At 34.4% G+C, this 20,736-nt stretch overlaps 4 protein-coding genes across 13 annotated transcripts in view; 1 reads left to right on the top strand and 3 right to left on the bottom strand.

Moving 5' to 3' along the window:
- The window catches only part of LOC107174251 (disease resistance protein RPV1-like), a 52,391-nt gene that overhangs the window by 16,596 nt on the left and 15,059 nt on the right, over positions 1-20,736 (bottom strand). The window lies entirely within an intron of this gene.
- Positions 1-20,736, bottom strand: part of LOC127900998 (TMV resistance protein N-like) — a 69,616-nt gene that overhangs the window by 16,073 nt on the left and 32,807 nt on the right. For 2 of the 5 annotated variants that reach the window (XR_008052979.1, XR_008052978.1), the window contains exon 6: positions 16,600-16,763. The exons of 1 other annotated variant lie outside the window; for it this stretch is intronic. Coding sequence is in view for 2 of the 4 variants with exons in the window: in XM_052436682.1 (XP_052292642.1) it covers positions 17,328-18,715 (1,388 nt within the window). In the remaining 2 variants the exon portion in view is untranslated. Of the gene's footprint in view, positions 1-16,599; positions 16,764-17,288; positions 18,716-20,736 lie in introns of those variants that run through there. 2 more of the 5 variants (XM_052436687.1, XM_052436682.1) reach the window with 2 other exon arrangements.
- The window catches only part of LOC102611555 (probable phosphoinositide phosphatase SAC9), a 42,741-nt gene continuing 25,841 nt past the window's right edge, over positions 3,837-20,736 (top strand). The window contains exons 1-13 of one of the 3 annotated variants that reach the window (XM_052436679.1): positions 3,845-4,008; positions 4,245-4,311; positions 4,849-5,447; positions 6,378-6,510; positions 7,697-8,913; positions 9,480-9,587; positions 9,719-9,889; positions 11,079-11,321; positions 11,461-11,958; positions 12,349-13,185; positions 13,585-13,782; positions 14,299-14,757; positions 14,836-15,380. In XM_052436679.1, the coding sequence (XP_052292639.1) occupies positions 4,299-4,311; positions 4,849-5,447; positions 6,378-6,510; positions 7,697-8,913; positions 9,480-9,587; positions 9,719-9,889; positions 11,079-11,321; positions 11,461-11,958; positions 12,349-13,185; positions 13,585-13,782; positions 14,299-14,757; positions 14,836-15,348 (4,989 nt within the window). In that variant the 5' untranslated portion in view covers positions 3,845-4,008; positions 4,245-4,298 and the 3' untranslated portion in view covers positions 15,349-15,380. Of the gene's footprint in view, positions 4,009-4,244; positions 4,312-4,848; positions 5,448-6,377; positions 6,511-7,696; positions 8,914-9,479; positions 9,588-9,718; positions 9,890-11,078; positions 11,322-11,460; positions 11,959-12,348; positions 13,186-13,584; positions 13,783-14,298; positions 14,758-14,835; positions 15,381-20,736 lie in introns of all 3 variants that reach the window. The other 2 variants (XM_052436680.1, XM_052436678.1) reach the window with 2 other exon arrangements.
- Positions 16,981-20,736, bottom strand: part of LOC102624213 (TMV resistance protein N-like) — an 87,847-nt gene continuing 84,091 nt past the window's right edge. The window contains exon 5 of the mRNA XM_052436699.1: positions 16,981-17,288. The gene's annotated coding sequence lies outside the window, so the exon portion shown is untranslated. The remainder of the gene's footprint in view (positions 17,289-20,736) is intronic.

Below are 20,736 nucleotides of genomic sequence, written 5' to 3' on the forward strand. Positions count from 1 at the left end.
TCCCAATTACAATACAAATTTATAATCTGATACCTGTTCTCATATATCCATTAACCTATCACTTAAGTACAAATGCAAGCACTGGCATCATATCAATTAACAATAACCTCCAATATATTGTTTGGAGCAAATACCAGAATAATACTTACAAGTACGAACTAAAACTGTAATTAATTGTCTCCTTTTTGTTATTGTCTGCACTGTTTTCAGCCTCCGCTTTCTTCTCTTCACGATGAATGATCTGGTTTAAATCCGGTTCACCTATTAATACATTGACGCAATTTTCACAGAAACCTACTTCTCTCTGCCCTGTCATTTCTTTCCATCTACAACTCTTTTTCCCCTTTTCACAGAAAGAAACAGATCAATTTAATCCTTTCATAATTCATATTCCCATTACTAAGCACGCTCTTCACTCTGGCTTTTGACAGGATCGATTCTGCTACTTTTCCAAATAAAGGTGTTAAAATAAAAACGAATCACCCATAACAGTTAATGATGTGTAGGAAATTAATTGGTGAAGACAATTTCACAAGATGAGGTTTCAAATTTTAGCATTTTTAGTGACTTTCAGGCGCCTCTACGTTCGGTTTTGGGGTGCAGCAATTCTTTTGGTTTCGCCGATTTGTGAATCTGCAAAATTGAACAAGTATATTCACAATTTCATTTGGTGGTACTCTTATTTTCCCCTCTTTTGAAAACCTAATTATTGTACTGCATACCCTCTTGAATTTTACGCATACACAGACTACCCTTGCATAACTCTTCTTTTCCCTCTTATGAATTTCATTACCGAATAACCCCTTAACTGCCTTATTCCCAGAACCGTTTTGACAAGTTGCCCATCCTTTGTTATAATAATTATTTACCACCTCTACCGGAACCTTATTTTGTGTTAAATTCCTTAACAGTCGTTCGATCTGAAAATTGACGAATCGAACGATCCATTTTATCGGTCTGTTACTTGCCTTAAATGTAACATAAGCGCTGCCGCAAAACAATGAATTATATGTACGGACGAGTGCAATCACATTTTTCAATAAGTTAAAAGATATTTATGCATGAAAAAGCCTACGTTTGTAGTTATTCTAATTTTTAAAAACAAAATTTACGTTTAGATCCCTAAAATTTACGTATAAGTACAAAAGTTTCAAATATTGTCTATTATTTTTTAACATATGCCTATTCCTTGTGGATAATTCTGTCTCATCACTAATGTTGTTTCTTGCTTACAATTTGTATAGCGTCTCAAAATAGACAATAGGGGGATTTTGAATTTTTTAAGTCTCAAGATAGTCTCTAATCTTGTGAGAAAGATTTTCTTTCAATAATTTGGAGGTAAACATAACATAATTTTTTGGATAGTGTGCATGTGTATTTAATTAATAATTTTTTTTAAAAAATACATCAAATATTAATATCCATGACATAATTTAGTTCTTAATTTTTTTAAATACATCAAAAACATAATTTTTTTAACAACTTATAGGCATGACAAATTTCAAAATATAAATATCAGTCAAAATAAGTGAAAGAAATAACGGTGTCAATTCTAATTTCTTGACTAAATTAATTAGTGCACGAGCCCCGAATACGACGTGAGAGTTTGATGGGCTAACTTGGCACAAGAACGTGAATAGTTAACTCATTTAAGAAATAATTCAACAAAAAATATAATTGATAAGAATTTAGTGTTGAAATGATTTTTTTACGAAACATTGAATTAATGATATTAAGCAAGAACAATAAAAAAATAAAAATAAATATTAACCATTGATAAGCTTCAACAAGAACTTAACACAACCCTCAATCCTAATTCAAATTATAAATGTCATTCATATATTCATTATAAATCAATAACAAAGGTTATAAATGTTTAGAAATTCTTGAGGGAAGGAAGCTATCGCCGGGGAATCAACAACTAAAATTGATGTAATTGTGGCACGAGATGGAATATGGAAACTACACCATAATTTCAAATGCCGCCATAGACATTGACTTATCTACAATAACAATGATCTAATTAAAATAAAAATAGAGTTTATGGGCATTTATTATTTTGTCATTCCTCATTTGCAAATAGGGATACAATTATAATTTTACTTAGTCAAAGCAATCAGTAATTTTCTTCATTATAGGAGTGAAGTAAAAACATTTAGATTTTAATGTATGTACGGAAAAATTTATCTTTAAAAATACTTTCTTATTATGTGTATATATATTGAAACACTCAAACTAATTTTGGTTATTATATAATTAAACAAATTTTAAAATATGAAAAATATAATGTAGTTATAGTGGATAAACAATAAGTGAGCACAATATAATTAATCAAATATTATGCTATCAAAAGTTAATTTTAGAAATTCCAAATCCAATAGCTAACACAATTCTTTAAAGAAAAAAAAAAAAGGTTGACACAATTAATAAAATTAGCGACATGAATTTCACGCCATTGATATTTGATAATCAGCAATTAGTATCACTTTCTAAACTTGCTTCAACTGGTCGTTGATGTCCGGGGTCACCAAAAGTATAAGCAATAATAAGGGGCATTGGGCAAGAGTGATGAATGTTTAGTCGGTGCATTTGATTGCTAGATATATAAAGGGCCGAAACTTGAGATTATATTACTTTTACAAAATTTAATCCAATCACATATTTACTGAAAACAAAATGAGTTTGGATAGTTTATTTAGAACCCTCATTTTAATAAGGCTTCATTTGATGTAGTTTTTCAAACAGTGATTATTTGAGTAAAGTTTCCTCAATAGAGTTTTTATCAAACAAATTTTATTTATTTGGTTGTCGATAAGAGTTTTCATTAAAAATTATAAAATTATTTAAATAAATATATTATTTAAAATTACATTATAAAAATAATTAAATAAAATTATAAAAGTAAAATATATTTTAGATATTTTAATATTTAAGAAAAAAATTTTCAACATTTACTTTCGAAAGTTTAAATCTTTAACTTTTAGCTGTAGAGACAAAATATCTTATTTAATCTTTAAAAATTATGCTAAAAACAATCAAATAACTACAAAAATTTTAATAAGAGCATATAAAATTAAATAAGTATTTATTAATAATCACTTTAGTATACTTATCTAATGACTATAAATGTTTATTTAATCTCATAAGTTCTTATTTAATCTCACGAGATCTTCTCAATTTTTTTTAGTAGAGTTTTTGAAAATTAAATAAACTATTTTGTCTCTACTAGGAAAAACTCAAATTGTAAGTTTTTGTGAGTAAATGTTTAAATTTTTTAAAAAAATATTAAAATATTAAAGTAAAGTTTAATATTTTATTATGGCTAATGCTAAGTTACATGCATGTAACTTATAACTCTCTCACATGAATAGTGAGTGATGTGAGTCCATTCACTATACATGTGAGAGAGTTGTAAGTTACATGCATGTAACTTAAGGGATCCTTTTATTTAATGTTTAAAAGTTGTAGAGACAAAATATCTTATTTAATCTTTAAAAATTTTGCTAAAAATAATCAAATAACTACAAAAATTTTAATAAGAGCATATAAAATTAAATAAGCATTTATTAATAGTCACTTTAGTGTACTTATCTAATGACCATAAGTGTTTATTTAATCTAATGAGCTCCTTTTAATTTTTTTTATAAAAACTCTAATAATAAAAATCCTACTTAAATAAATTATATTTAAAAAGGTATACTAAACTAAGCTTAATTTTTTTAATTTTTTTCACATCCAGACAATTAAGCTTAAAACAATTTCAAGTGAATTTTAGACTAATCAAAGTACAATACGTACCAAGTTTGGTAACTTATTGACATCTTCTCATATAACCTTCGATCAAGTCGATTCTCACTTGACGACTAATTGGTACATCACCGTTGTTCTGTATACTCGCATGCATCCGATCACAAATCTCACTCCAATCGTCGTCTTTCTTCGGCGTTTTAGCGCATCCCTCTTGAATTTCCCGCATTTCGTTCCCTCCTGTTACAAGTCTCCGGTCAGGTCAGTTCTCTTGACGATTAATTCGGCAAATCTTGAATCTCTTCTCTATCCCTCTCGTTTTCTCGTGTCTCCTTTCAGTTACAGCGATTGAATCAATTTTATCGCAGTCGTAAGAGAAATTAAGTAATGCTCTTGGATTTAAAATTTTTTTGCTTTCGACTTTAGATCTCGAAAGTCAAACTCTGCTACGAATCCATAGATTCTCAATGTTCATAATCTTATTTGTGTTTGACCAGGTAACTGGATCGTGAAATTCGTCGTTTTGTATCAATTCAAGCTTTCGCGAGCTCATGGAATCACCTGGTGAGTTGTGGTGAAACTTTATCGTTTCAATTTTCTCTTAAATCTTTATTGCATATTTTTTCTCTAATATTTCAGTTTAATTTAGAAAAGAAAGAGGACCCAAAAAGAGAGAGAGAGAGACTCTACCATACTCAATTCCTTGCTCATTCTGATTTGGCCTGAATGTTGGCATTGACTATTATTTGTTTTCATTTCGATTTAATTCTCATTTAGACAGTCTTTTCTAACGGTCAATAATAGTTTAAGGAAAATGATAATAGGGATTCTGCAATAATCTTTCTGCATTGTTCAAGTTAGTAGACAATGAATAGGATGTTTATGTTTACCTCATTTTGAACCCTGAGGGCTTAGTTGAGTAGTTGATTGATTCGGTCTTGCAATGTGTTCCCACAAGGTTTTGAGTTTGATTCCTAATTATGTGGCCCTTAGTTTCGAATTTGAGTTTGTTAGGTGGGTTGATGGGGCTTTTGGGTATATTGTACAAACCTGTTGATTATTTATTTATTTATTTTATTTTTGTACTATTTTGTTTTACAGTTGGTGGTTCAAGACAGACATCTGTTATTGTTGTAACTTTGGATACTGGTGAAGTATATATTGTAACCAGCTTGTATTCTAGGACTGACACTCAAGTGATATATGTTGATCCAACTACTGGTGCACTTCGCTACCATGGGAACTGGGGCTATGATGTTTTTGGATCTGAAAATGAAGCATTAGATTACATAACAAATGGATCACGATGGATGTGCAAGAGTACAACTTTTGCCAAGGCGATATTGGGTTATACCGCCCTGGGAAGCTTTGGGCTGCTTCTTGTTGCCACAAGGTTAACTGCCAGCATTCCAAATCTTCCTGGTGGAGGAACTGTATGCACGGTTACAGAGAGCCAATGGATCAAAATTCCACTTCAAAATCCTCAACCCCAGGGTAAAGGAGAAGTAAAGAATGTTCAAGAGTTGCCTGATCTTGACATTGATGGGAAGCACTACTTTTGTGAGACAAGAGATATCACACGACCTTTCCCCAGCCGCATGCCTTTGCAAAATCCTGACGAGGAATTTGTTTGGAATGAATGGCTTTCGATGCCTTTTAAAAGCATTGGTTTACCTCAGCATTGTGTCATTCTTCTGCAGGTTTTGCTTCATACTCGGTATCTTCAAAATTGATGCTCATTAAACTTCTTTCATTCCCTGCCCTCTCACTATCCCTTCACCTAATTTTGTTTCCAAAAGTTTGTTTGATAGTCTATTGCCACTATATGTAAATGTATCATTTCCATTCTGAGCATGATATTTTATTCATCATCACTTGTTATTCTAATCTTTAGATGAAAGAATATTTCGTATTAACATTTTTCATGGGCCAGTACCTATTTTATGGTCCATTGTAGATACTAATATGACCAACTTTATTTCTTGGTCATAAAAAGTTGCGACAGAAATTTTAAACATGTGAATATTTAAATCTGATAATTCATTAAAGATTTCAACCTAATAGATTGAAAACTTAGATTCATTCCATGAATGAAAGATAATAAAGCATCAGCCGATGGAATATGGGAAATAGAAACACTTTCCCTTCTATTAAGAAGAGCCTGCTTCAGATGATCCTCATTTTCTTCATCCACAGGCCAACCTAGAACATAACACACCAAGCTAAGAAAGAAAAGGGGTAGCAGGATTGCCTAGTTTGACAATTAGCAAAGCCCCAAATGTTCCTCTTTTACTTTTCTTTTAGAAAGGTAGACTAGTTTGACAGATTTGGGACATTGCATCATCCCTTTCTGCTGCACATGGTTGCAATGTTTTACTTCTCACGTGAAAGCCTAGAAATCCCAATCCAATAATAAAAGGCCATTTTAGAGTCAATGTACAAAAACTTCCTTCCTTGTCTCTATATCCTCTTTTACAATCCATTCTTAGTTGAATTGAGATTATGCTACAGCTGCTTCTTCAAGTTAACATTGTTATGCAATTCAATGGTGATTTACATGTGTACTTGTCCTAAGCATGTGATTTGAAAATAATATGTTAATATTGTTTTCACTGGATATTAATGTATAGGGATTTGCAGAATGTCGAAATTTTGGAAGATCAGGTCAGCTAGAAGGGGTTGTTGCTCTTATAGCTCGTCGTAGTAGGCTGCATCCTGGTACTCGATACTTGGCTAGGGGGATTAATTCTTGTTTTAGTACAGGTAAGATAATCTTTAACATCTCCAGACCTGGAAATTACATTTTTGTTGTTGAGATTCACTTGGTTCTTCTATACAATCAAAAAAATTAAGGATTTAGTTTTTTTTTTTTTTTTGAAACGGAATTTTATTTTCCTTTCAGTACTCTTTGCATTCTGTGTATGCTGTTTATTCTGATTGTCATTGATCTCATGCCTTTACAAGGAAACGGGTAATAGTTTCAGTGGTAAATTCAAGTGGAATTGGTTTTGATTCTGTTGTTTAGAAAGATGGATTATAGAACTACAGAACATTTATCGTGCCACCTCATGGCTCATGCATGCTTTTGGATTATTCTTTACCTGTAGAATTTTTGTTTTTGTAGTTGACTTGGAATATAACTTTACTATTTTTTTCAAATAATAAGAATCAATGAGTCTCATCAATATTAATCATTAATGAGCTAAAGATATATAACTTGTGTCTCAGAACTATATATGATATGCTTGTGAAGGTGTATTATTTTAAGTAGAGATACCAAATGCTACAGGGAGAAGCAAAAAAGAACATGCTCCGGTGAAAACCTTCTGACAGATTGCATTTTTGGGATAAAAAAGAAACATTGAGATCATCAGCCACACTTTTTCTTCTTGTACTGTTTAATTAGTTTAGCGGCCTTTTAGTTGGTTTTGCTTGCCTGGAGGTGTCATACAGTTCACTTTTTGAATACCCTGGTTTTCTACAGATTAGAACTTGGTTTCCTTTCACTCCACAGCTTTTGCTTTGCTACATCACGTCCTTTGGGATAATTGAATAATGAATGAATGAAAACAATCAAATAATTTCTGACAATTAGTTAATAACTTTTATTTTTTATGATCCTTTTGATATGTGTGGTCCTTTAATTTACAGTTGAAATATAAATATGAAAAAAGTCTGCCAATTAGTTTTACAAATGACTTTTGTGCCACAGAATTTTTTTTTTTTTTGCCGAAAAACAAAACAAATTCATAAACAACATTGTATTTCACCAATTAACAGTGCAAGTGTCATTATAGTTTCCACATATTAGTTCTGTTTTTGTTAGTTTCATTTTCTTTCTGTTATGTAACTGATGTTTCATTGCTATAAAATTAATTGTCTGTTTCTCTTCACAACTGTTATTTTGAATGATTTTTTCTGAATTTTATAAAGAATTTGTATATGACAGGAAATGAAGCAGAGTGCGAGCAACTTGTATGGATTCCTAAAAGGTCTGGTCAGAGTGTTCCTTTCAATGCATACATCTGGCGGCGAGGGACTATTCCAATATGGTGGGGTGCAGAATTAAAGCTTACTGCTGCTGAAGCAGAAATTTATGTTGCAGATCGGGATCCTTATAAAGGAAGTCTGCAGTATTATCAGAGGTTGAGTAATCGATATGATGCTCGAAACTTTGACTTAGCTGTTGGGGAAAATCAGAAGAAAAAGCCTTTTATTCCAATTGTATGCATTAACTTGCTTAGGAATGCGGAAGGGAAATCAGAATCTATTTTAGTTCAGCATTTTGAGGAATCTTTGAACTATGTCAGATCAACTGGAAAACTTCCTTATACTCGAATTATTTTAATAAATTATGACTGGCATGCCAGTACAAAATTAAAAGGTGAACAACTTACAATTGAAGGATTATGGAAACATCTAAAAGCACCCACTCAGGCCATAGGCATTTCTGAAGGGGACTATTTGCCATCACGGCAACGACTTAATGATTGCCGAGGTGAAGTCATCTGCAATGATGACTTTGTGGGTGCCTTTTGCTTAAGATCCCATCAGAATGGAGTGATACGCTTTAACTGTGCAGACTCTCTTGATCGGACCAATGCTGCTAGTTATTTTGGTGCTCTGCAAGTATTTGCGGAGCAATGTAGGCGGCTTGGGGTCTCCCTTGACAGTGATTTTGCATATGGCTATCAGTCAGCTAATAACTATGGTGGATATACTGCTCCTTTGCCACGAGGATGGGAGAAACGAGCTGATGCAGTGACAGGAAAAACATATTATATCGATCACAACACTAGGACCACAACATGGATTCATCCATGCCCAGACAAACCTTGGAAGAGATTTGATATGACATTTGAGGAGTTCAAGCAATCAACAATTTTATCACCAGTGTCTCAGCTAGCAGATCTTTTTCTGCTTTCTGGTGATATCCATGCAACCCTTTATACTGGTTCAAAAGCAATGCATAGCCAAATTCTTAATATATTCAATGAAGAACCAGGAAAGTTCAAACAATTTTCTGCAGCACAAAATATGAAAATTACTCTGCAGAGAAGATACAAAAATGCAGTTGTCGATAGCTCTCGTCAGAAACAGCTGGAGATGTTTCTTGGATTGAGGCTTTTCAAGCATCTTCCATCTGTTTCAGTTCAACCTCTACATGTATGATACTGTAGAACTTCAGATTACCTATTCATACAATCTGAGTTCAATGATTATCAATTTTCATGAGGGATGGAGATAATATTACACTAGCTACTTGTTTCTAACCTAAGCATCCCTAACTTCTGCACATAAATAAATGATGTGCAAAGCATACCATAGCTATATCAATGCCCATTTCCTGTTTGATGTTGACCAATAATGTTTGGAAGTTAGCTATTGCATGGTAAGATGATTTGAAGCTTCATTTAAAGCTTCTAAGTCATCTGGCTTAGAGAATTTAAATGTCCTCCAAAAGTCTGGAATCACTGTTGCATCTCAGCCTAATTGATATTTGTTATTGTTAACTTGGAAATATTTTGTTAATCTTTCGGATTGAACAACATCGTGCTATGATCATTATTCAAGAAATGACCTCAAGAACTTGTTGCAGTTGAGTGATTTTTTGGTAATGACGAAAATTATTCATGTTTAGCAACAGCTCTTTAGGGGAAAAGCATATATGGGCTGGCTGGCCCTTTTTGGTGTATTTGATGAACCATTTCATATCATGCTGGTAACTGCAGGTTCTTTCTCGACCATCTGGTTTCTTTCTCAAGCCAGTTCCCAACATGTTCCCAAGTTCTGATGGTGGAGCTAGTCTTCTAAGCTTCAAAAGAAAAGACATGATCTGGGTATGGGTTGCAGCTAAACTTAGTCCTTTGTAGTATTCCTAATTCTCTGATTGTCTTTTCTTTGTAGCATTCTTAATTCTCTGATTGTCTTTTCTGTCCTTAATGGAATTCATGCATTTTTGGTTCTTTAGGTATGTCCACAAGGCACAGATGTGGTTGAACTTTTCATCTACCTTGGTGAACCTTGTCATGTCTGTCAGCTTCTTCTCACCATATCCCATGGTGCAGATGATTCAACATATCCAGCAACAGTTGATGTGAGAACAGGACGCCACTTAGATGGGCTTAAACTGATTTTGGAGGTTTGTATTGGTTCTATTGTACACCTTGCTTACAAATTTTTTATTTTTTATTTTTAATTTTGTATGATATGCTCTTTGTTGGTAAATTTCATTTGACTTAGAAGAGATAGTTTTATCCCAACAGTGGGATAAATCATTGAGATGCATGGCAGTGTGAATATAGTAGACAAAATCATTGAGACCCATGGTGGTGTGAACATAGTAAACTTTGTCAAACACAGCTAAGATGAACAAATTGTTTCATTAGCCTTTATCTTATCTGCTGTGATGATTCAAATTAATGCTGTTTGGTAGGTTGCAAAAAACGAAATGAGCTGACTGTTCGTATTATTTAGTCAGATCTCTAGCAATAAGTTGAAGTTCATTGTCACATGGGTTGGGAGTAGTGTGGGCTGTGAGTAGTAGAATGGATTTATGGAGTTGATACAAGTGCCCACAATCTCTCATGTCATTCTAGGATTAAATGGATTGCACATTACTGTAAAAATGGAGGTTAAATTTATATAATTCGGATTGATTGTAAAATGGAAGGCAGAGATGAGTTAGAAAAAGAATGACCCGTGTCTTTTTTGAGCTGTTTCTAAATGTCCCTGGTGTGCTTCATGCTTAACACGTGCCTTTCCAAATAATTTTGCTTAACCTGTGCTTGTCTACTTCTTGTGCTATTCTGTGCCTGGTCCTGAGCTGTATTGGTAGATTGACATCCAGCTTGAACTTTCAGGTATATCTTTTGTACATAAATTCTAAATACCCATGGACTTAGCGTGATAAAGTCAAGGATCCATTTAGCTGAGTCCTTCAAGTTTTGTTAGTATGTCTTCGGATTATAAATATGTAACAAAATGAGGTGTAGAATAAATTTAAAAAGAAAAAGATAAAAAAACAAAAGAAATGAAAAGAGGTGTTTAGAAGTAATAGCTAAACTAGATACACTCCCACTAATTAGCAATTCTGATGAACAGTGCCCTTAGCTTCTTTTATACCTTGAAGTTGCAGAAATTGATTCTTGGTGAATTAAGTCACTTGCAGACATAACTTTTTCTTCCATCTAATTTTTATTAGGTTAGATAGGAGAAGACTTGTTTCAGGGTGTCCTGACCCTAGTATTAGTTTTCTTGTCAGACTTTTCATGAAAATTTACAATGCACGCGACATACAACTTCTAGTAATCCTAGGACTTTGTTGACAGGGTGCTTCTATTCCTCGTTGTGGAAATGGGACAAACCTTTTGATACCTTTACCAGGATCAGTTAGTGCTGAGGATATGGCTATTACTGGAGCAGGTGCACGACTTTATGATCAAGATGCACCAACCCTTCCACTGTTGTATGATTTTGAAGAATTAGAGGGAGAATTGGATTTGCTTACTCGTTTTGTGGCAGTTACCTTTTATCCTGCTATTTCTGGAACAAGTTCCATGACTCTTGGTGAGGTAGAAAATATTTTCATAAAATGTTAATTGATGTATCTACGCAATTTATTCTTAAATTAGTATTTTAGACCATGAGCTTTTTGGAGTGGGTTTGCTGTAACTGCTGCTGGTGACAACATAATTGTTAATATTATTACAGATAGAGATTCTTGGAGTTTCTCTTCCATGGAGGGGGGTATTCAATAATGAAGGCCCTGGTGCTAGATTAATTGAGCTTGGCAAAAAGTTTCAGAAGGAAACCGATCCATTTTTGTCAAATTCAGTTACGAATACGGTTCTGTTTTCCAATGAAAATGTGTCAACATCAATGCAAACAGAAGCTGCTTCCAATCCTTGGGTTGACCTGTTGTCTGGAGGGGACACATTTTCTGATCCTCTTTCAGAGCCATTTTCTAACCCTCTTTCTGAGCCGTTCTCTGATCCTCTTTCTGAGTCGTTCTCTGATCCTCTTTCTGAGCCAGTGACAAGAAATGTTGCATCTGGAGGGGCAGATTTGCTTGATTTCTTGGACCAGCCTATAGTTGAAGATCATGGTGTGGAAACTTATAAAAGATCTTCAACACAGGATGGCTGTTCTCTAGCTAGTGGTGCCCAGCAGTACATAGGCTGTCTAAAATCCCTTGCAGGGCCACGCGAGGTATAGTACTGCTCTCTTGTGTTTTTTGCAGCTCTACATCTTAGCAACCTCATCTTTTTAATGGAGTAAATTCTAGAAGTTCAACAAATTTTGCTTTGCTAAATGTATAACTTATTAATCAGAGTCCTGTTATTATGGTTTGACACTACTGACATATTGTGTTGGTAATTTATTTGTACTTCCCTTGGTTGAATTATTTGCTGTCTCCATGCCATTCGATATGGTGCTACTTGGTTTTTGATCATCCATGACACTATATATATATGTAAAGGATGAATTGATTGTTTTGGCTTGTATTCTCACATTTTATGATTGATCGATGCAAAGGTCTTCCTGTATTAAATTCAACCTCACAAGCGTAAGATTGACAGATTCTGGGCAAATTTTCAGGAAAAGAAACTAGACTTCATGGAAGCAATGAAGCTTGAAATTGAACGTCTGCAGCTGAATCTTTCTGCAGCTGAAAGGGATAGAGCTTTATTGTCAATTGGAACTGATCCTGCCTCTATAAATCCAAATGTATTGCTTGATGAATCTTACATGGGAAGACTGTGTCGAATAGCAAACACTCTTGCATTACTTGGCCAAGCTTCCCTAGAAGACAAAATTGTTGGTGCAATTGGCCTTGAGAATAGTGATGATAGTGTTTTAGACTTCTGGAATATTACTAGAATTGGAGAGAGTTGTTCTGGTGGTGGGTGCGAGGTTCGTGCAGAAACTAAGGTGCCTGCTCTTGCTTCCTCAACTGCAACATCTGTTGGATCTTCACAATCCCCTTTGTTGTGTTCTCAATGTGAAAGAAAAGTTTGCAAAGTTTGTTGTGCAGGAAGAGGAGCTCTACTGTTTTCAAATTATAAGTCAAGGGAAGTGACCAACTACAATGGCTTCTCAAGTCAGAGTGGATCAAGCCATGGAAGCCAAGTTGATGTATCTACCAGTCGTTCACTAACACTGGATGGCGTTATCTGTAAACACTGCTGCCATGAGATTGTGCTTGATGCATTGATGTTGGACTATGTTAGGGTCTTGATTAGCTTGCGAAGAAGTTCCCGTGCAGACAACGCAGCATACAATGCTTTGAATGAGGTTGTTGGATCCTGCTTAAAGGATAGTCTTTCTGAGAGGATTCAGTCTTCCGATAACGTGCAAGCAGCTGAAGTCCTTCACCAATTATATGGTGGACAGGAAGCACTTGCTGAATTTCCATTTGCTAGCTTTTTGCACTCGGTATGTTCTTGGTTTGTATTCAGTTCTCATCATATTATGTTTTCCTTTTAAATTTCTTTTCTTGATTAAAATTTTTAGAAATATGTTTTAGCATTTATTCTTATGATATATGCCCAGAACATTCATCCCACTTATCCATGAGAATCCTTGTCTGGTTTGATTTTCAATTGAGACATTTTTGGGAACCTTGAGCAGGTTCCATATGCTAATAATCTTTGAGGTAAGGTGTTGTAGGATGCCTTGAGAAGCCAAAAACCTATTACAAGGAAAAGCTCTTGCATTGTTTTGTGCAATCTGTGTGCGAGCAAGTCATGTCTCTAATAATTTCATAGTTTGCTTGATTGGAATTTTTTATCTTGATATGGATTGTTTATTCTAGATTCCTTGGTGCCACTGTAGGTTGAAACAGCAAAAGATTCAGCACCGATTTTGTCACTGCTTGCTCCATTAAATTCTGGATCAAGGCACTCATATTGGAGAGCTCCACCTAGTACTACTTCTGTTGAATTTGTTATTGTTCTCAGTTCTGTTTCTGATGTCAGTGGGGTTATCTTGCTTGTTAGTCCTTGCGGCTATTCTGTGGCTGACACTCCGATGGTAAGTGCCATATTTATTCCCTTATTTCCTTGTTGTTCAATAAATTTGGTGATAAGCCAAGTGGCCTTAATAATGAAGCCCAGTACCAGGGGTGGTGGGTAATAGATATTCAACTTGTGAATATTCCTAAGCAAACACTGAATCAACATATACCTCGGCAAAAGTTCTCTATGCTATGATAATGGCAGTCATATTTTGAAATGATTAAAAGAGTCCCTGTGTAATGCCATTTCCAAAGAAATTGCAGCTGGGGGTTTAGTTTCATGTAGGTTAGTTTCCGATAATAAACTTTCCATTTCATTAATTGCTGATGAAAAAACCAAGAACCATTTTCAAATGCACTGCTAGAGAAATTGTAGCTTTTTGTCATTAGTTAAAAGGAAAAAGAATAAGAACTATCCGGCCCTTTCCTTCATGAATGTGTGTTGAGGTTGCTGTATTATTTAGTCAGTATTTGTAATTTTCTTCCCTGCAGTGCTCTCTGCCTCCTGAATTTGCTTCTTATTACTGTTACAGGTGCAAATCTGGGCAAGCAAGAAGATACACCGGGAGGAAAGGTCATCAATGGGAAAATGGGATGTCCAATCCCTCATCACATCTTCAGATTTGTATGGTCCAGAAAAGTCTGCTAGTGTTGAAAAATTACCTAGGCATGTAAAATTTACTTTTAAGAATCCTGTTAGGTGCCGCATTATTTGGATCACATTACGTCTTCAGAGACCTGGTTCGGCTTCAGTTAATTTCGGGAAGGACCTCAGTCTTTTGTCTCTTGATGAAGATGAAAACCCCTTTGCACAAGTAGATAGACGTGCTTCATTTGGAGGAGCAGTTGAAAATGAACCATGTATTCATGCCAAAAGAATTCTTGTAGTCGGAAGCCCAGTAAAAAGGGAGGGGCTTACCACATCACAGAGCTCTGAGCAGCTAAGTATTAGAAACTGGTTGGATAGAGCTCCACAAATGAGTAGATTCAAGGTATTAGTTGCTTTCACTCTTTGTTCATTCATAATTCCAGCTTTCTGCTTCACTGATAAACCTCTTTTTTCTCTTCAGGTCCCAATTGAGGCCGAGAGATTGATGGACTACGATCTCGTCTTGGAACAGTATCTACCTCCAGCGTCACCTTCGCTTGCCGGATTCCGTCTAGACGCTTTCAGTGCAATAAAACCTAGGGTTACCCATTCACCTTCCTCAGATTCAGATATCTGGGACAAATCAGCAACATTTTTAGAAGACAGGTACATCTCTCAAGCTGTGTTGTATTTACAAGTATCAGCACTCCAGGAACCACATAACATGGTAACTATTGCGGAATATCGACTGCCGGAGGCTAGAGCCGGAACGCCAATGTACTTTGATTTCCCACGACCGATACAGTCCCGACGAGTTTCATTCAAGCTTCTTGGAGATGTTACAGCATTTGCAGATGAACCTTCAGAACAAGATGATTCAGGATTGAGAGCTCCACTTGTGGCCACAGGTTTGTCTTTGTCAAACAGAATCAAGTTATATTATTATTGTGATCCTTATGAGCTCGGAAAATGGGCAAGCCTTTCTGGAGTTTGATCGTTATTTACATGTAAGAGAAAGGGTTTTGGGTTTGATTTTGATTTGTAATTTTTGTCAGTTTGTTGAAATTTTTTGTTGTATAAAAGCAGAATGTAAAGGTATAAAAATTCATTGATGCTGCAATGTCTGTGCTTTTGAGAAAGAAGAATTCAATGTGTTTTCTATGCCATTGGATTTTCCACTGCTTGTAAACTTGGGCTGTCGAATGCTCTGTGAACCTTAAGGGCTAAATAATTTTCAAAACTGAAGGATTTATTAATCGAGTTCAAAAGATTGCTAGTTGGTGAGCGTTGGCATTTAAAAAATCAATTGTTATTCTCTCAATAATCTCTCTCTTCTGCCGACACCCCGAGCTCAGAAACCCGTTGTTCCGACGGACGTGTAACACTTATAGAAATTTGCCTTTTCTTCTATATGAAGGTTGAACTCTCGTGAAGTGTTTTCTTTTTCGAGTGAAGGTGGTTTTCTACTTACGTACGATGGGGGTCTTATGATATCTAATGTGTGAAATTTCTCTCTCATTTTACCATAAAGAAAATGTCTGTAATGATCTAAAGCTCGAGTCTTAAATTATCTTAAATTTATATTTAGAGTGGAGCTATTGTCATACCTATATTATTCTTACAAAATCCCACTTTAAATAAAATTATAATTAAGAACAATTGAAAATTAAACACTTATAAATTTTTTTACAGCAAATTACTTAATTCATAATCAATCATTTAAAAAAAAATCTATTTGTTACTTCCTATCTAACTAAAATAAATTGTACAAATTTAGAATAATCTATTATTCTCTTTTGATTTCTTATTGATTAAATATTTTTATACTTAAAATTGCTTTGAAATTATAATTTGAAATATGTGTTATTTTAACCAATGATTAACACTTAAAAACTTATCACCCATATAACTTTTTAATTTGTGTGTAGGGTAATAATAAAATTGAAATAATTAAAAAAATAGCTCAATAATAAGTTTTAACAATAAAACAAATCAAATGAAAATTTAAAATTTAAAAAAGTGTATCTAAAAAAAGGGGCATTTTTGAAAATAAAATGAATATAACTAAAAAAAAGTTTTATGAGGAGATAAGAGGGGTGCCAATAGTCCACCTCGTAATTAAGAATCTCCCATTACATTGTCAACCAAAAAGACACTTGCATAAGAAGAAAAATTTTTCTGTTTGATTTTATTTGTGGATCCAACATTTCTCATATCCTGAGCGCCTTTCCGTATCAAATTAAAATAGTATTAGCAAAATTGTAGTGGACATTCAATTAACCAACTAATAGTCTAAGAAGCAAAGAGAGGATTACAAGTTCACAACACCATTACAAAGGATTCAAAATTCCCACACGAAAACATCAATGTACAGATTATAAACAATCCGAATTGGACACAAGAAAAACCCTTCAATGGATCGTTTGCCTTCCCAAGAAAATGTTTATTTTCTCATAATAAAATGCTTTAAATTTAGTGTATTTTCAAATTGCTTATTTTCTCATAATATAAAAAATAAAAAAAGAATCCTTACATGTTTCATCAGCATGATTAAAATCAAAGAAGAAAGCGAAGACGTAATGTCTCTGACATAATAAAATTACAAAAATTTCATGGAAAAAAAAAGGTTAAAACATATAATCTTCAGAAGCATATAATAAAAGAACACTTCCACAAATTACTACAATTTCATGCAGTAGAGATTGAAGAGTTGAATTCCACTAATTTTAATAATGAAAACAACAACAGAGGATTAACTGATGCTTTGACTTATTAGCAGGTTGCAATGAATTGTTAACTGATGCTTTGACTTATTAGTTCTGCAGCTAAGTTAAATACATTTATATGTATTCCATTTCAAAAGCAAAATGGACTACATAGACAAAACATCATCTTAAACAATCACAATCTAGAATTAGAGCATTTTCGACATACCTAAGGAACAAGAATACGTGAAAATGGGTGACTCATTTGCTAAGGAGTGTTGATTTGATTGGCTCTGCAAATTCTCTTGGGGCTCGGTTCCAATTCCTCTACATCCGAACTTCCACTCGTGCTTGGCAAATCATCCAATTTCCAAACTTCGGTAGCAAAATTGATAGTAAAAGTGTTGTCTTTGGTCTCGCTGGGATTTGCATATACTGGACATACTCCGCAACGTTTTATCTTGTAACCCTTTAGGTTACACTCAGCGAAGAACTTAAATGTGGCAGTTGTATGATGGTAACCATCAGGAAACCCAACATTCAAGCAAGGTTTAAAACCAAGTATGACATGATCTGAATAAATGTATTTAGTGCGCACACGGAAACCCAGATCAACATGTTTGGTTTCAGAGAGAGTCTTTATTTCTAACTCGAATTGACACTTGACGTAAAAATAACGAAAACAATCAGAATAACCTTGCTTTAAATCAGGAACAGCACAATAAGCAAACCCGATTAAGTTTCTGCAAAAAGAGTGCGGTGGCAGTTGAATACATATCGAAGATCCTGAATTTTGATGGCTAAACCAGTCGGGAATTTCGCCCCCAGGTAAAACAATTAGGGATCCCCTGAGTTCAGAAATTTTCTGCGAAATGACATTTAAAAAAAGAAAATTGTAAAATGAAAACCATGATTTCAGATATAACAAAGAGGGACAGAGTAAACAAGAGAGGGAATTTGATACCTCGTTGATTGCCTTTTCATAGCCCAGTCTCAGTGATGCAATTGCCATATGCCGAATTATTAGCAGTGAATCTGCCAAAATCTTGTTGTTTGCTTTTCCATTCAGTTTCAAGCACTTAGTAAACCCAAAATAAATTGGTTGTGACTCCAAACATCCGGGTGCCCATTGAATAAGGTCAAGAGAGGGTTTGGATAGCTTTTCGAGTACGGATGCATCCAGTTCTTGTAGACATGACGGAATCTCTGGCAAAGATCGAAGCCGGTTGCAGTTCCTTGCATTTAGTGATTGTAGACACAATGAAAGTTCTGGTAATGACCGAAGCATGTTACAATCCTCCAAGTTAAGATATTTTAGACACAATGGAAGTTCTGGTATTGACCGAAGCATGTTACAACCCGTCAAGGCAAGAGATTCTAGACACAATGGAAGTGCTGGTAATGACTGAAGTATCTTACAATCCATCAAGTCAAGAGATTTTAGGCACAATGGAAGTTCTGGTAATGACTGAAGCATCTTACAATCCTTCAAGTCCAGAGAACTCAGCTGCGACAGTTGCTTGATACTTGCAGGTAAACTCTCAAAGTTATTTCCACTTAGATGCAAGCCTGTCAGTGAGGATAGACAGGCAATCTCTTGTAGAATTTCCATTACAGCACAGTTCCTTATATGTAGAAGTCCCAAAGAAGATAAACCTAATAATAATGATCGAGGCAATGACACCAAACCTTTGCATCTAGAGAAGTCAAGAATTCTAAGTGCGTTTGAATCTGCAACAGAGGATGGTAGTTGACTAATAGCTGATCCAGCTGCTGAGATGTAATCCAAAGATTCTAAATTGCCAATGTTATCCGGCAACTTATCAAGTTTAGAGCAATCATCTACGAACAATACTTCAAGCCCCGGTAGATTTTCAAATGTCGATGGCAGCTCTGGAATTGCCGTCCCGTCTAAATTGATGCGTTTTAAATGCTCCATTTTCTCCAAGATTTCTGGGAAACGCTCAAGGTTCAAGCAGCCAAAAAGAAAAAGGTCAACCAAAGATCTCAATTTACAGAACCTAGTTGAAATCCTCTTCAGCCGTTTGCAACCCCTCAAATCCAACACTTCAAGATCAGTTAGGCACTCTATTGATGATGGAACTTCTTCTATTGCAGACTGGTCTAAGTATAACCGTGTAATTTTCCCAGAAATCTGTGGAAACTCTACGAGATTAACACAATAGGAGAAATTAATAGTTACTGGACAAACAAAATGAAGATTGCTTGGAAAAGACCTAAGACTTTTGCAGCCCTTAAAAGACAAAGCACTGAGACACTTGAAATTCTGGATAGATGAGGGAACACAAGCCTTTTCTCCTTCCCAAGGTTGCTCAACTTTACTAAAACGCAAATTCAGTTCAACAAGGTTCTTTGGCTTGAAATTTGATGGCAGCGTCCTTAATGGATATGTGTCCCAATGAATATATCTCAATTTTTTAGGAAGATAATCTAGGCCATTTGGAAGCTGCACTTTAGAGTATGAAAGTTGCTCTTCAGTGCTCATACTTGGAAGCTTTTTAATCTCATAAAACTTAGGTACATAAAATTTGAGCAATCTCATACTAGACATATTTTTGAAGGCTCCGGGGTCTAAATTGATGCCTTTTATTTTGGACAAATCCAGAAATATGCCTTCAATTGCATCGGTCCCCTTATTAAAAAAAAAACAAAGAATGAGTAAGCCTAAAACAAAAAAGAAACATTCGTAAACTTTATTAACTAAGAGGTCCTTAAACAAAAAAAAAATTTGCAATCTTTGATTTTATTTTTTTTAATATATTAAATATCTATATGCGAGAAAAGAAAATTTTGGGGACCATTGCAAAATTAAACTAACCGAAAAAAAAATTCAAAATTTCTCTAATTTACAAACCTGTTATCTTAATATCTAGCAGTTGAGAAGACAGGGCTTATTTGATTGGTATAAGATTTCAATTTTTTTTTTAGTCCATAGAATCCAAAATGTTAGTTCAAAATTAGGCAAAAAAATGAAAGTCATTTTTTTTTAACTAGCTGTAATTGTATACAAGTCAAATTGAGATACTGACCCTTTTCGAAAGGATTTAACCATCTTACAGCCTCCTTAAGGTATATTTAAGCTAAAAGGAGTTATTGGAGGCAGAACTAGGTGGGCCAATCAGTCCATTTTATTAGCAATTGTTTAAAAAAAATTATACTCTAAAACACACTTACTTTTTTTAAAAAAAATATAATTATATTGAAGTAGAACCAGGTGGGCCAATCCTCATGGCACTCACTTTGTTCTGACACTCATCACTAAATTTGAAGAAAAATAAAATTATACTCTTCACACTCTTATTCAACATTCCAAATTTGATAAAATCTGGAGTTTTCTTTAAAATTTTAAAATTTGAAGACTTGTTCTCTTGACACCCTCAGTCATTAATTTTACCTAATTATGGTTTTTATGATTTTGGTTGTTTTGTTAATTAAAATGATTTTACTAAAGGATGTTCTGGTAATAATAAAATTTATAAAAAAAAAATGGGTGTGCTGGTATGATTGGAAAAATATGAGTGCATAACTCCAAACAAATAAAAGGTATATAAAACAAATGGAGGATTCTTACCTTTTTTTGCTTGAGTACGCGGCGGATTTCCTTAGGATCCCACAACCTGCTGCGTTTGCCAGGCTGTTTCTCAGATTCTTGGCGA

The sequence above is a fragment of the Citrus sinensis genome, chromosome 3 (genome assembly GCF_022201045.2).
Source record: "Citrus sinensis cultivar Valencia sweet orange chromosome 3, DVS_A1.0, whole genome shotgun sequence".
Classification (NCBI taxonomy): Eukaryota; Viridiplantae; Streptophyta; class Magnoliopsida; order Sapindales; family Rutaceae; genus Citrus; species Citrus sinensis.